The sequence below is a fragment of the Athene cunicularia genome (assembly GCF_003259725.1).
Source record: "Athene cunicularia isolate RWA chromosome 3 unlocalized genomic scaffold, athCun1 chr3_part1, whole genome shotgun sequence".
NCBI lineage: Eukaryota > Metazoa > Chordata > Aves > Strigiformes > Strigidae > Athene > Athene cunicularia.
In genome coordinates this window covers 26368210-26385363 of record NW_020799097.1, presented here as the reverse complement: position 1 = coordinate 26385363, position 17154 = coordinate 26368210, and the positions used below count along the sequence as shown (strand labels likewise).

Here is a 17154-nt window from a genome sequence, read left to right as displayed (position 1 = left end):
TTAAACTAGTTGTAAGTTATGTTCAAGGCACCTTTTTTATAAATAGTTTTTTTAACGTTCATTCTACATTCACATTAGTTTAACCACGTAAACAAGTCTGTGAAAGCTCAGATTAAGGTCACTTTAAGATCTGTGTGCCAAATACTTCAGAAAAATATATCATATTCATGGAAAATTCAATAAAGTGAAATAGATCCATCTGCTGCCCAAACAGTTTGATAGATGCTATGGGATAAATTATTAACAAGATGAAGCCTGAAAGAGGTTTTCAAAAATTACTTTGAAGATAAGTAACATGCAATGCATTAACATTTCTGTTTACCATTTGAAAGTGTACATAAATGCTGAAAAAATGCAAGCCACTATTCCTAGTGCTATCCTATTTTTAAAGGGCAAATCTTTGGAAACAGTATTATTTGAAGTTTAAAAACATCCTCCATCTTTTTTTCTCCACACTTAATCTTACAATATGCTAGTACATATTTTCTTCACAAGGAAAATGTATAAAATTAATCTTACAATATAAACACTATAAACAACTTCCTTGAGACATATTCTGGACACAGAATTTCTGTAAAGACTGTATAACAATTCTAGGATGACTATGTAAAAATATGTACATTCATGCCAATGTCCTAGACCCAAGAAGATACCCAAGTAAGCTCTACAAAGGTTGTCATCAGTCTTGTCTGGTTAACATTATGTCCAGCGTTGATATTCTTGCTGTATTTCAACATAATCAACAAAACTTTTACTTGCTTTTATGCAGGAAGTTCCCAAACTTTTGCATAAATCCTCTCAGCTTATTTTCATTAGGCTGCAATGGATGGTAAGCAGTTGAGTTGTAGCTAACCATGTGATTACTCCTGCCGTAGTTATTCGCTAAGGTCTTGCTTTTGATATCTGAGAGATGTGAACTGCTGTTGCGTGCATTTCCTGCAGGTTGGCTAGCATTTTCTATCTTGCAGAATGGCTCAAAGCGGCTATAAACACGCCTTTCACTCAAACGAGATCTGAGCTCCTCTTGCCGTTTTGAGCTTGCCAGCTGTGGTGTCATTGAACTTGCTCTCTGAAGAGCAGGAACAGGGGCACTTTCAGAACTAGTATTTGTGGTGACTTCCTTTACATCTTGATACTGAATCTGTTCTGTATTAAATCTTGGGGTAGATGCATCTCCTGCAGTTTCTATGAACTTACTTTCAAGGGGGCACAAGAGAGGACATTTTTTATTGCTTTCATCAGATGGAGGTTTCTGAGGTTTTGGCGACTTAGGAGACTTAGGAGACTTTGGAGACTTTGTTGGGCTCCCAGTGACATCTTCTTTACTTCTGTTTAAGCTACCTTGAGAATTTGATGATGTGTTTCTCTTTCTCCTTGGGGAAGAATCTGTCTTATTCTCAGAAATCTTTGGTTTTTGATTCTCTTCTTCAGAAACCAATGTGTCAGAACTACTACACATCCTGTAAAAGGCAGGACCTTTGTTTTTTGACAAGTTTTCCTTCTTGTCTGGTGTGAGATTAAGAAGTGACCGCAATTTCTGGGATCCTTTCTTTAGAAAACTTGGGGAATTCTTACTTTCTTTCTTTGATGTGCAATCCTTACAAGACTCCTCTTTGCTAGCTTCAGTGAGAGCAGCCATAGAGATTGCCTTGCTAGCAGCCGGGCTCTTTAGCTCTCCTTTGAGGTTCTTCTCCTCCTGTGGCAAGTGGTTGGTCATACTGTGCAAACTTTTAGAACTCTTCAGCGTGTCTTCTGGAGGTTTTGGACTAACTGGCTCCTTAAGTCTATGCCTAGTCAATGTGCTGTAAACATAACTGGATGCATGTTTGTTGGTACCAGGGTCTAATATTGACTTTGAATTAAACATGGGAAAACTTCTCCTTTTTAGCATATTTTCATTTTGAAGGTTCTTCAAATTTTCCACATGTTTGTCTGCACACAGTGTTGTGTACAAGTAGACAGACGAATTCCCTGCTGCATTTGAATTTACACTAGGTTTTGTGTTGTCTGCAATATGAATTCTGTGGGTTTTTGGTGCATCTGATTTAAGTGGGACATTTGTGCTAAACTCTTCTAAAACATTATCTGTTCCATCTTCCACACTTGGAGCATGATTAGATGTCCCTTTAGGTGTTGCACTTCCTTCTGACCCAATTATAGTTGAATTTGAAGAACTTGCACAGCTGCTCACTTCCTGCTGTTCAGGTAAAGTTGGCTGAAACACCAATGATGATCGTAAGCGAGAATGAGAATACAGTGCATGAGCTTTAATATTTTCAGCTGTGTCATAGCTATCATATCTGTCACCCAAGGCTGACCCATTAGACTCTACTGGATAATCTGACTGATCATTCAAATATGACTTAATTCGCCAGTTACGTAGGAATGATTTTGTTGTGTGTTCAAGGGTCGGCATCCTTTGCTGCAGATGGCGGATATGATTATCTGTCCCATTAAAAGACCTCCGTACAATTGAATTTCTTTCTGCAAGATTTATCTTTGGTCGTGAAAACTGATCAGCAAAACTTTGCTGGGGTGTATTGTAGTTATTTGCATATCCTCCTCGTAATGAAGAAACAATACTAAGGCTATCAGATGGCATTTTCCAAGTATTTGATGGATTGTTGGCTCTATTAATAGCTCTGTTGAGCAACAGGTAAGGTGTCCTTTCTGGCTTCTCCCCAGCATAACTATGTCTCTTCCAGTGCTCATTTTTTTCACTAGGTTGATACTGCTGGATTGGATTTTGCATATTAAAACCTGGATGAATTGGTGGTTTATTATAGGCTTGATTTCTCAAGCCATATTTATCTATTTCATTTACTGCATATCTTCCATGAGTTTTCCAACAAACAGGATCTATCTTGTGAACCTTGTCTTGCCTACCAAAAAGGTTTCTTTGGCTAGAAACTGAAGCTAAGGAAGACACTGAGTGTTGGTATGTATCATTATCCCAGAGTGTCCTGCGACTGTTTACCCGCACTAATTCTGGGGCAAATGAACTAGGAACAGAAGAACGGGCGTAGAGTGTCCTGAACTCTTCATCAAAGGATTCAACCAGCTGTCCTGTGATAACTTGAACCATACTGAGGTTGGTTTTTTCAAATGACCACATAAAGCTGAAAAAGAAGAACAAATGACCATCAGAAACAGTTCTCTTGAACTAAAGTATTATACTGGTCCTTCTTAAGAAAGTTTTCACATAAACCTGGGTTTTATACCAGTACTTTATAAATAAATAAATAAATTGTGGGCATGATTCATGTAATTTGGATTTCGAAGGTCTAATCTGAACTCAGCTGGAGACTTTCCTCTGCTTTCAGTGGGAGCAGGAATGCGTCTATAACTACTTAATTGCCCTTATAAAAGGTGGATATTGCAAAGAACTATTCACAGGTGTAGAACAGTGGAGTACAAATACTTAATGGCGCAAAATTACCTCTACAAAGACTATGTCAGGATTGACTAGATCCACTGTATTTACTTGTGAGTCAGAGAATGTTAACGTATAGTTAAATTGTGAAAAAATACATTTGAAATAATATGCAGAACTGCTTCAACAGTTCTGCATGTACTTCACTCTAAAAACATATTCAAAAAGATGAACTGCAGAATTGTTAAGAAGTTTCTATTTTCTATTATGCACACCAGATTAGATATTAACATTTCTTTTAATTGCAGTGATGATATTCAGATGAAGGAAATTTTCCTCTTTTCTGTTGTACTTAGAAAGGTTGAACATATGCTCAAAGCTAAGTAGATATTGCTACTTTACAGCTACAAAATGAGGTAAAATACATTAACCTGTACATTAAGGATGTCTCAACATGCCTAATATGGTGTCGAAAGCATGAAATTTGCAGATTACAACAAAGAAAAAATCTTTCACAATCCTATTTTCATGAAAGAAGTAAAAAAATTAAATACTTGTTTTATTTGCATTTGTCTTCTTTATGTTAGAAAATAGGTTTGTTGTATTCACTTAAATAGCTTGCTGATTTCATTTTACTTGTTTGGTTGGTTTGTATTTTTTCAGGAAATAGTGTGCTGACATTAAATCAAATCATGCTGCATAAGTTTTTTCTATTAATTTTCACAATTAAGAATAATATATTTTGTTATCTTTTAAAAAATTCTAATCCAAACTGAGTTCAGAAAGCAAGAATTCAGAAAGACTCCTCTTTCCTGTTATAAATCACTAGGTTCTTCTACAGAGCAATCTTGATTTGTACAGAAATTGATGATTCTAGCCCCTGTAGTGCTAGGTCTTAAAGCAGTGTTATTTTTCAAAATGAAATGAGAAAAACTATCATATTCTCACAGACTAACTGTGTGTATATGTCAAAACAGAAAGACTCTCCCTGAACTCTCTTATACTGATTCATTTATGAATTTGTCACTTACCTCACTACCATTTATATACATTAGCCTGAATTTGGGGCTGGCCAAGACTCAGAGGAAATAAAAAGCCAGATTTTCAAAAGCTTACAGTGGTAGAAATCTATGGAAGTCAGTGGCTGTAGATCTGGCACCCAGGCACTACACTGCCAGAAACTAATTCTGTAGACCAAAGGAGAGAAGTGTAGCATGAAAAGAAGGAAAATTATTAATAATGTGTAAGAATAAATAGTCCCTTTTAACTTAGGTTTTTTCCAGCTCTGCAAAGCTAGAATTTTTTCCAGCCTGTTTTCACACATACACTAGAAATAAAATGGAAAGTAGAATAAAGAAACTTAGCCAAATATAAAGACAGTCTATGTCAACTTAACTTGGGCAACTCTGAATTTGACCATGGTACACTACAGAGTGCCATAGAATAGGTCTATAACGTTAGCTTTAGAAGACTGTTATGAGGATGAACTATCCAAGAGAACTTATGAAATCATTTGGCAGCCTTTTTTGAAGTGGATGTTAAACAAGGATAATTCAGATAATGTAAGACAAATCAGGATTCTTCTCTCTTTAGCAAGTCTCCAGCCAATAGCAAAAGCTATATCCTTTATTTCATATTTGTGAAAAACTAACAGACAATCTCAAAATTTGTCTCTGTGTTAAGCTAGTTAGCAGTAAGTATCTACAATAACTTATTAAATTACAGAAAAGATCATCAAATTTGTTCATGGAGTTCACTGGAAGGATTTTCAGAAATAGAAGAAACCCAACAAATTTGCAATAGGAGAAGTACTGAGATGACAGGTTTTCTACCGACACCTCAGTGACTGATCTTACCTGTAAGAACCATATATGACTTTCTTACAATCAACAAGAATAAATTTTTGTTCCATTTTTCCATGGAATTTTGCTCCTGTTTTAGAATAGTAATCTTGTCCTTTTACTGTCCGCACCCTCATGTTCTGAAAAAGACAATTTAAATACTTCAGTTGTTACACTATATATTCCATATTTAGTATTCAGGGGTTTAAAAGTCAGAGGTATAGTAGAAGAGTTATATTATTGCAGGGAAGTAAACTCTGATAAAACTTGTCCCCTAGGGACCCAAAATGGCAAGTTAATGCTTTGTCTTCAAGACTGATGAGTTTCCCTAGGCCACAGAAAATAAAATTCTGCTTTTCGACAGCCACCACTCCCAGAAATGAGGTTCTGGAACAAGAAGTCTTTGACAAAAGAAAGAGGTTTTGTAGCATTAAAAAAAATAAAAATAAAAATTAATCACCTCATGTACAATATATAGATTTCCAGGCACCTCAGCTAATCAGAGACATCTAAAGAGCCAGGATCACTTTTATTTCAATTGAACAAGGCTGCTATATCTATAAACAGATACTCCACACTGAGATGATCCACTGAATGATACCTCCTGGCACCAGAATCCCCTACCACCAGTAAGATTTCTCAATCAGCTTTGTACCATAGGATCAATCACATTTCTAGAATCAGAGATGCTATCACAACATGCATAGGTAACACAAACTATGCAGCATTCAAGTTTGAATTCTGTTAAGAAGCTTTACGTTTTACTCATGCGAACTCAGTAAATTGCACTTGGGGAATTTTCCATGTTGGATCTCAAAAATATGGTCAATTTTTCTCCCACACTGGGGGTAAAATTGATTCACCTAAGCTACTGGACTCTACTAATACTAATTTTCAAAAAGTTCTTACAACTATGTGGGGAAAAAAAGCATTTATCAGAAATTGTTACAGAAAGGTGTTTATTTATAGAAAAAATAACATTTATATTCAATGCAAACCAACCTAGAATACCTACTTCATGAGATACAAAATCCTTCACAAGACAAAAATAGCTTGGGGTCTAGCTGTAAATGACCACAACATTTACCGTAATTTCTACCCTTTCAATATTTGCTCTAGCAAAGCTAATTTGTGGTCATTTACAAGTATTTCAGTGGGAACGAAATCTGTAGTTTAGCATTTGAAGTAAGAAAAAAGAATCCATATGATTATTACATAGACTGTATATATGGAAATAGCGGAATATAAGATGTGTGAATACAAAATAATATCTTGCTTCATGGGACTGCTACAAGGACAGGTTGAAAATCACAGCAGACATGTGCTCTGTAAAGACCAGGTACAGATGGATTAGGGATGTTCATGAAGCAAAATGTTTAAGATTGTATCTAGGGCAAATTCAGCCAAATCAGGGGGATAAATTAAATGAGAATGAGAATGAGAACGAGAACGAGAACGAGAACGAGAAGAGAAGAGAAGAGAAGAGAAGAGAAGAGAAGAGAAGAGAAGAGAAGAGAAGAGAAGAGAAGAGAAGAGAAGAGAAGAGAAGAGAAGAGAAGAGAAGAGAAGAGAAGAGGAGAGGAGAAGAGGAGGAGAATATTTCAGTTGAAAGGGACCTACAATGATCATCTAGTCCAACTGCCTGACCACTTCAGAGCTGACCAAAAGTTAAAGTACAGTATTAAGGGCACTGTCCAAATGTTTCTTAAAACACTGACAAGTGTTTTGGGGTAATGACCACCTCCTAATGTCCAGTTTAAACTCCACTGGCACATTCCTACAGTTCCTGTTGCTGGATACCAGGGCGAAGAGATCAGTTATCTCCCTTTCCACTTCCCCTCCTCAGGCTGCTGTAGAGATGTTTAAACTTGCAAAAGTATTTAAGATTACAGTCTGTGAAGTATTACTGAGTTTGCTATACAGTTACATAAACCTTTATTGTCTATGGAAGCACTTACACATTTACCTAAAACATACTAAGTTCTAATAGATAGAGGTTGTAGGAGTTCTAATGATAGTGTCTGCTACAATCCAATGAACTTTATCGTTCCAAACAGAAAATTCAGAGAAAATCTCCAATGAAATGAAAACAGATTTCCAATTAGACATGCTTTCTAAATAAGTATATATTTGATATATAGTTGATATCTTTAGCAAAAGAAAAATAAAATCAAAGACACAAGAGTTACACTTGTGTAATTGCTGAGTTGGCAAATTATGATTTCACTCAAGCTATCCAAGTTGTTTAAATTTTATTTATTTATTAGGTGAATTTTTACTAACCATTTCTGTCAAGCTGTGTTTAAACAAAAATGTAACAGTTAAAATGTACAAAGACAGCATTTAAAAATTACTTTTGTTTGTGGCCCAAATGTCTTGCAAATGTGGTAGAAACATAAAACATAATGTTTATCTCTTAATTAGATAAATTAAAGAAGTATTACCTAGAAGTGCTGTACAATTTTAAAAGGTAAAAATTTTAAAAGTGAAAATACAGGTGGATGCTTAGATCTACTGTCAGAAACAGCTAAAAAACAATCAATAACAACCCAATTTGCATTATTGAATGGGAAGCTAACAGAATTTTGCATCTCTACCTGCTAGTCACTTTTGACAATCTAGCATTGTGTCTTTCAAGTTTTCTGCACACAAATTAGAAGTTTTCTTACCAATGAGACAATTTTCCTGCTTTTCTAGTGTGGTTTTTGTTGAACTTTGAACAAGCCAGTTCCACTAAAGAAAATTGTTATTTCTCCAGCAGCTACTTAAGCTTTAGGTAAAAGTAATTAAATAAAAAGTTTTAATTTTAAAGTTAAATAGTGAGTGTGGAAGAAGTAATTCCTGAAAAAAAAAAAACAGAAAATACTGGATTTTACCCATTCTAAATATTATCACAAAAGTAAACTCTTATTTACTATAAAATAAAATTTTGTGAATTATGAAACTGGCATTTACTTCAATGACTGTTTTACACAAATCTATACACAATGTAATTATATTTGTATGTGAGATTTATATTTGATGATATTAATTTATATTTATGTCATCCTAACTTGAAAAGGTAACTTGAGAGGCAGCTGATACATTTTCAAATAACCATAACAAGTAATGCTGGCCTAAAGACATGCCAGTTGAACACATCAAATCTCACTGAGATAAGGTCTGATCGCTATTGGACAGGGTATCACTTGTGAATCTGGAATGCTGGAGGCACAAGCAAGGCTGATGGCTTGCAAATTACCATATTATATATAAAAAAGCTTTGCCTTAGGTACTCATAAGTTGAAATATAACTTCAAGTAGGCATATCTAAAAAAGGAGTAAAATTTTCCTTAAATAGCTGGGGTTTTTTTAAAAATCATAGTCACTGTTTCCTGTTCTCCCTTTTCTTTTCCTTCTCTTCAGTATTATTCCTCCTGCAGCTTTTCTTTCCTGCTTCCTTAATCCTGGCAACTCTTTCCCTGTCTCAGTAGGTCACCCACCCAAAGATGGGAACATGGCAGCATTACAAAGGCATGTGCTAGAGATCATGCTCACCTTTCTCACATAACACTTCCTTTTCCTCCACAGTTCATATGGCATTCTTCACCTACTTCAAACTCTCTAATTAGGTGCCAGGGATGCATACTTTGAATAATTGCCCAAATACAGACATTATTTGAGGATAATAGTAACAATGCGTTCCAGTTAGGATTAGAAACAGTAAATACATATGTACTGAATTGCAAGCTCCATTTGGTATGAAATGCTGGACTTGCCTTCCTACTTGGTTTCATCCTCAGGCTACAGGACTCCCCCGCTAACAGCACTAACAGCAGCGTGTCACTGATCACTGCAGAAGTGTTATGCATCATTGTCGGTAAAGCAATAATTCCTTTATGAATCCTGAGAGGAAAATCACGGGCAAACCATAAAACACACCTAACGAAGGATCCCAGCTAGCGTGATGGGACACACAAAGGTAGGTGAGATTGGCCACAGAGAGTCAAACGAAAAGTCTGTCTGGTCCTGTAATCTGTTTTTGTCAGTGACTGCTAGTGGATGCATATGGAAAAATAATTTAAGCAAGGACCTGATGTTTTAGGTTTCTGAAACCAGACACGGTATCTTCTCTTTCTTCCAAGAGCAGGGTGTAGGATACACAGGGACATATAAACATGCTGTGGCTGCAATTAAAGAATGGCCACCAGGGCTATTCAGTTAAATGACACCCAAATGAAGAGGAAACAAGCTCTAACCTCTTTTATGGATTACTGCACACCACTAAATTCTGAAGTATAATTCAACATTACACTTTTATTTTCATCCAACGTGATAGATAACTACAGTAAACATACTGGTCTCAAACATTTCATTTCAGCAGTTTTTATTTGTAGAGTCTGTTTTTATCAGTCTTCAATTACTCACCCTGTACTTGCTTGTCAAGAAAATGCACAAAGAAGAAAATGGATGTCTACCTAATACTTAGCCTAACAGTTTTAAAGGAAAAATAGTCACATTTCTTGTATTGTTCATCATTAACAATATTATTTATTATCCCATGCCTCTCTTCTTACTAACAGATAATTGTTGGTGTACAAATGTTAATTAATTTTCAAGTTCACTTCTATTCTGACCTCGAATCTGATTCAGTGACCACTGAAGACAAAATCTCAATGACTTCACTGGAGTCGAGTCCCTTAGTACAGACATTTGCTCACAGACACAACATCATGCTGTGCATGTCTAACAACTAAATTTCACTTTGACTTGGAAGTACTGGAAAACTTTTGATGATTTTGATAACACTGGTGAGAAATAACAGGATGCAATCAGGTCTCAAGAGCAGCTCCTACTATGCATTTAAGCATGTGTATCTGGGAGTAGACTTCATAAATAGAAAGTAAAATAAATTCATTAGTGGTTCTATTTTCTCATTCCTACAATTCATTAAAAATACTGAGGAGTATCAGGTGATAAACAGTTCCTGCCAGATTGCTTTCAATATTCTCCTGTAGCAAGATGATTCTTCATTATTGCCAGAGAAGTAAAAATAAGTTTCTGCAGAGCACGGAGCCTCTGCCACATGCCTCACCTCACCAAATAAAACATGAAGATCTGGCATCAACTGAGGAGCTTGACTGACTTAGGCATTAAACAACATTGCCTACACTGTTTCATTTTTTCTAATCCAAAATTAAGTTACTGCATTGAGAATTTTGGTGGTTCTGGGGATTGTTGTCTCGGTTATGCATTCTGCAGTGCAAATCTATTTCATAGTTTGCTGCAGCACCTGTCAGTAGCAGAAAAAAAGAGCATCTTTCAAAACACTCAGCTATTAGTATTGACCTGAAAAAAGTCACAATCTGTAATGACTTTTCATCTTTCTATGCAAAGGAATTGCTGACTGAACAACAAGTCAGGCTGGAGAAAAAGTTAATCAAGCTCAGATAAAGATGAGAAAAAAAGGAAACATTAATTAATGGGGAAAAAATGTAGGACAGTGCAAACAGATAAGTGGGGAAAGAGAAATGGGAAAATATAAAAAATAAATTGTTTATTTGGGTTCCACTGGTGAAGTTAAGGCGAACATTAAGTAAAAACCAACCCACAAGAAGAAATGCTGTAGGAGAGACTGAAAAAGCTCCTAGTAAATCCGTGATTTCATGTTCTCCTATACAGAATCCACATAATAATCACCGAATACATAGTCACTCAATTTTTTCAGTTATATCTTTTGATAAAGAGGGAAATGTGTCCTGATATGCAGACTACAGATAAGAAAAACTGTCTGCACAGGCATTTAATGAAGATTTGTGAATAAAATCCCGTTTTTTCCATACAGTCTACTGAATTGTAAATCTGAATTCAAAAATACAGTCTTGCTCATCCCTGCATCTCAGTTTTTACTGACACAAAGGAAGAGAAAAAGAGTCAGAGAAGGCATTGAGTCAGAAAAGCTTTACAGAAACTCCTCATCATGAGTGCATGGCATGAGGGAGTGTCTGCCATACTGCTGCAAGACTGAACCGAATCATGCCAGAGAATAACAAGACCAATGCTGCTGGTGTTATATCCTGAAAAAAAAGAAACAGATTCATACATCTCTCTCCTCTTCCTGATTTCACTGAACAGAAGGGGAGGATCAAAAGCCAAGAGCAGAAAAAGTTAAAGATTATTTGGTTTTTGTGAACCTTGAGGTGATGGGGAAAAAGAGAAAGGGAGAAAACTTCTCCAAAGTACTGACTTCTTTCATAGTCACCAGCAGTTTCTCGTCACCCTCAAGAAAGGCACAGAATTACTGTGGGAGTAGTAAGCTTCTATTCCCAGAGCAACAGTCACTGGGAGTAGCACTTGGATGAAAAGACCATTAATTTGAAGAGCTTTATTACAAGCTAAACTGGAAACGCAGCACACAACTCTCTTTGGCATCTATTTTTCATTTTCTGATAAACCTTGAAGTATTCAAAGTAAACCCTGCAGAGTAAAGATGTATTTTATTTCCCCCATTGTTACAAAACAGAAATATAGTGTATATAATGTCACTAAAGAGGACAAGTCTGAACCTCTCCAATCCACACTAATTCATACAAAATCCACTCTAATGCATGTACATTAATTCTTTCGACCACAGTATAAATGCCTGTAGGTCTATAAAACCCTATTAAAAATACAGCCTCGAACCCACCCAAAAGAAGTTCAGCTTTCAAAACAGATGTAGATATACGTTGCACAGAAATAATTTGAAAATGCATGCTATGGCATTTTTTGAAATACTACTTTAAATTCATGCTCCTAATTTCTTTTATTTTGTAAGGATAAAACTCATGCCATAAAAAGACATACAAAGTTTTTGGCAACCTCTATGGTATAGTTAACCCAAGTAACAGCAAATGGGGGTGTCTCAAGTTCCAGAGTATGGAAATATTGCCAAATACTGACTTCATGAAGGCAATCGTGACTAGTGTTTACAGACCCACAACTGATTTTTGATGTTTTCTTTCCAAAAGTTCCCATAGATCTGTGTATTAGGCCACCAGAGGGCAATCCCACACACTCATACACGAGAAACAAACATGGAAAGTGGTGTGGAAATACTATCAAGGACCTAAGACAACACTCCAGAGCAAAAACTGGTATAAAATACACGTTTGATCCAAAATTCTAACAAAAGACCTTTTTCATCCTCACAAATACATCATACCTCTATCCGATTTTTGGACTGGGTTCTTAAAATGCATGCTGCTAAGACCTTTCCTAATATTTTTCCCAGGAGCAAACATAGCCTAACTAATTACAGAAACAAGGAATTGCAAATGCTGAACACGGAAGTTCAGCCAAGGCAGTGCTCAGAACTTTGCAAACCATCTCTGGTAACGTCCTTGGAACTTCTTCAGTTCTATCTACAATACAGTAAATCTTGAAGTATTTATCAGCATTTATGTCAGGTCAGAGAAGCTCATGGATTGTATTCTAATCCTTGTTAAATAATAGGGTGGCATAGGACATCTTGCGAAAAATGTAAACTTTAGCCTTGCTATCTTTCTCAGAGGATAAAAATTACATATCTCATGTATAAAAGTAAGACTCTCCAAGACATGACACAGACAGGCATGATAATACAGATTTCAGGAAAACAGTAATAGAATCCTGGGGCTTTTAAAGTATTTTAATAGATAATAACTTTAAAGAAAAGATCATAAAATGAAGTATGCAATTTATTAATTTATATAAGCTTTATGACTCTATTTGCAGGTACTTTAAGAGAAAGCAAAAAGAAGCTAAGTTTTTCAAACGTGTAGTATTCCTAGATACATAATAATGGAAAACTATATGACAAATAATATATGAAAAATTACATGATTTTATCAAATACTCTTGTTTTGACACATGAAAAAGATAACAACCTAAAGAGAAAAACATTTGTAGAGAAGGTTCTGCTGAGAGCTTACCTAGTTATACCTCAGTGAATTTGAAAAAGCAGTATTCAATAATCACTTTTTGAATAAACATCCCTTTTCAGTAGGTTGTGGAGGAATGAGTAGTGATTGTTCATGTACAGGAACACAGGAAGCCTTACCCTGAGCCTCTGAACTTGACAGCCTTGTTTCTCCGTCATTTTCAGAAAGTGACCGAAGTTTGACTCGTCAAGCAGGAGATACACTGCAATCCCTCTAGCAGATGCCTCCACAATTTCTCTAAAGATATCCACATCTGTAAACATATCCATAACAATGGCAATGACCTGAATAAAATAGAAAAGACACAAATTATTGTATTGTATAAACATATATAAAACTCTTCACTGAAGCTTACACTGGGCAGATACCACACTAATATTTTTTACACATGATAAAGTTCTAATATATACCATGTGGTATCATTTAACCTGGAAGGCTTTTCAAGATCCCTGGATCCTCTTTTTGATAAGTCAGGTGATTGCTTGCGTGACATCTGTGACAAGTACCAGTGTCTGGGAAAAACTTGTGTTGTGGGTGTGTGTAGCGATCAGTTATATGAGAAAAAAGAGATCCAGTGAAAGAAAAGGGAAGGGGAAACAGTGATACGAATATGGTGGAAAACATTAAACCATCAAAATATAACAGCAGTGTGCATAAAAAAAATAATGCAGACAATGTTTTTGCACAATGGGCTTTTCATCTTATCATTATCTTCTCCGAAATAATCAAGAGATGAAGGAGTCAATAAGCAGACATCGAAGAGATAGAGATGTCAAGGACTTCAGGATCCACACTGATTCAGCACTCTTACTGGGATGAAGCTTCCTCAACTGGTGAGAGCTTGGTTCAAGATTAGAGAGCTGAACACCAGCTACCGATGCCCTTTAACATACGGGGATAAAGTAAGTATTTCTCACTTGGAAAAGCAAGGTCCTGCTAATGGTATTTTGGAGATGATATACTATTGACATATCATTAGCAATTTGGGAAGAACTAGTATTGGAGCATTAGAGGAAATAAGAGGGAGAACAGGTATCTCTGTAACTTTTAAAGCTAATATTCTTATCAACTAGTCTTCATGAAAAGTTCCAATGAGATGTCTCAGGTGAAAATTCAAATCAAATAAAGCCTTTCACACCTATCAGACCAGCTTTACCATTTTCACTAATCTTTAAACTATCTGTACCTCAAGTTTAGTGCTGTACTTGTTAAGTTACAATCATCATCTTAGTCCAGAACTGAAATATTTACTTCACAAAATTTGGTAAATGCTGTTTACCCAGGTAAAAGTTATGTCTCCAGTCAACTGTCTAAACTACCTTTTTGAATTCTGCCTGCTTAGAACTAAAAGACTCACTTGCCAAACATGTACTTAAATCACTAAAGATCTTAATGAGATGATCTACAAAAAATAAAAGTAAAATAACAGTGTCATTAGGAAAAGTAAAAAGACAGCTCCTGTAAAATATAAGTAAAAATGAAAGGACTTGCCCTTACCATGGTATGTCACTTGACAATAAAAAGACTCTACAAATCCACCAGTCAGAGAGCAACGGAATAGCATGAAATAATTCAATTATTTCATAATTCTTAGGCAATACGCCCATGCACTACCTCACTAATTTTATTGATTTTTTTTGAAAATAAAACCTAGATGTGATTTGTAATGGTACAAATTTTATTTCTTTACCTAAATTTGAAAGGAAAGACTGAAAACCAAAAAATTTTATCTTGACTCTAAGATCTCATCACTTTCAGACTACACCTTCTGCTTGGTCTTGTTTCTGAGATACACAACATTAATTGAACATGGTAACCCTATTAATTCACCTGTCTTGTTCCACTCATGTCTCAGCAGAAATCTGCCAAGACAGAAAAAGTGTATTAGGTAAAACCAAGTCTGTTCTCAAATAGTTCTGTTTCATTACTTGTGTTCCCTCCCCCTCTGAACTCCCTAATTCTTCTTAAGCTTTTCCTTTTCTTCAGATCTTTTAGAAAAAGGTGCTCATTACATTCAAGTATCTATTTAAATGTACGGGAGAAATCCTGAATGGATTCATTAGTGTACATTGACATGAATACATGAAATATTCAAAATCAACACCACAAATTTCAGAAATCATTCTAGCATTTTCCTATGGTAGATACCTAAGATGCTAATTTGTTTACAGCATCTGTGGTTGCAAAGACTAATATATTGGAAATATACAGAAAAGAAAAAATGAGAATGAGTAATGAAAACTAAAACCCAACATTGACTAGAATGGCCATATCTATCTTTATGAAGAGGGGACGAGAGAAATACATAAGCAAGCAGGCCACTAAGATGGTGGCATGAGAGAGATGCATGCGCACTACTGGGCAGATATTTTGTAACTTGGGAATTAACAGGGAAACCCTCTTTGTCTTCACTAGCAGAATTGTTCTTAAACCATTTAAGCTTATTAATTTTGGAGTTAATTCTGCAAAGCATCAAAGTAGTCTTGCAAAAAAAGGTAGATTTCACTTCCAGAGTCAGAATAGGGTTTATTTGATTGTTTGTTAAAAAATCTTGAAACCTAAAGCTTGTGCTAGTTGAAAAATCTTCACCAGATTTATGGACATGTATGCAAAGCCACTGTCGTGATCTGACAACCAACTTGTTTTGCATTCCCTGGAAACCAAAGATGACTCTTGTTGTATGCCCTCATTAGCCTGTCCATTCACTCTTAGCAACACTCAATTAATCTAATTAATCCACAAACATAATTAGGCTCAATTGCTGGAGGAAGAAAAGTGCCAAGTTTGAACAATGCATACTGTGCTGGGTTTGTGTGGCAGGGTTTTTGGTGGGGGGAGAGGGGGGTACAGCAGTGGCCCCCTGTGAGAAGCTTCTCAAAAGCTCCCCTGGCTCCAATTCAGACCCAACTCTGGCCAAGGCTGGGACAGTTAGTGATGGTGGTTGCGCCCCTGCAATAACGTATTTAAGAAGGGGAATCTGAAAGGGGGTTGGGAGTTGTGAGGAAGAGTTACGATAAGGAAACCTATGTGAACACTGAGGTCAGTGGAAGGAAGAAGGAGGAAGGGAGGGGAGGTGTGCCAGAGCAGAGACCCCCACTATATCTCATGGTGAGACGGCAGGGCCACCCCCCTGCCACCATGGACGTCCACAGTGGAGCAGAGATTCACCTATGACCTGTGAAGAACCCCCAGGTCTCTATGGGAAGAAGAAGCCCTCACTGATTGTAGTTTGGTGGTGGGAAGACTGCAGCATGAGGGGGTGACCCATATCAGAGCATCTTGGGAAGAGCTGCAGCCTGCGGAGAAGACTCATGATGGAGGAAGTTTGTGGAGGACTGTCTCCCATGAGTGAAACCACATGGAGCAGGCAGAAGAATGCTTCCCCTGACTTTGAGGAATAAGCAGTAGGACTGACTGCAGCCCCCATCCCCTGCCCCTGCACTCTACCAGCTGGAGGAGGTAGAGATACCAGGAACAAAACTGAGTCCCTGGAAGAAGGGAGGGGTAGGGTGAAGTGTTTTAAGATATGGTGATGGCTCTCACTCTTCCATTCTGTCTGTTAAGTGTTGTTGTCCTTAGAGTTTTGAATTAAACTGATGTCATTTTTGATTCCCCTAACAAGCCTGTCTTTTGTCTGTGACCATAATGGGTGAGCTACCCCTGCCTGTCCTTATCTTGATTCCTGAGCCTTTTTCTTCATTTTCTCTCTCCCACAGCTGGGGGTAATGGGTGAGAGAATGGCTGTGTGGTGCTCAGTTGCCCTCTGGGCTCAAACCACAACACATAAGATATAAATTCATGAGTAAAAAGTAATTTACAGTGATAAGGTCATTTCTATATACTGATTTCTACAAATCAGACTAGTTGTTCGATCATAAACTACAGATTTTGATGCAGAAAGAGTGGATTCCATAAATGTCATGGAATATTCTGGCTTTTAAATGTATTAAATTTCCTTTTTTTTTTTTGGGGGGGGGGGGGGGGGGGGGGGGGGGGGGGG

The 17154-nt window shown here is 36.6% G+C and overlaps 1 protein-coding gene across 1 annotated transcript in view; it reads right to left on the bottom strand.

The window, feature by feature from the left end:
• Nucleotides 1–668: 668 nt before the first annotated feature.
• Nucleotides 669–17154, bottom strand: part of FAM83B (family with sequence similarity 83 member B) — a 45441-nt gene continuing 28955 nt past the window's right edge. Inside the window, exons 2-4 of the mRNA XM_026845611.1 lie at nucleotides 13274–13438; nucleotides 5230–5354; nucleotides 669–3119 (exon numbers count right to left, since the gene is read on the bottom strand). Coding sequence (XP_026701412.1) covers nucleotides 752–3119; nucleotides 5230–5354; nucleotides 13274–13438 — 2658 coding nt within the window. The 3' untranslated portion in view covers nucleotides 669–751. The remainder of the gene's footprint in view (nucleotides 3120–5229; nucleotides 5355–13273; nucleotides 13439–17154) is intronic.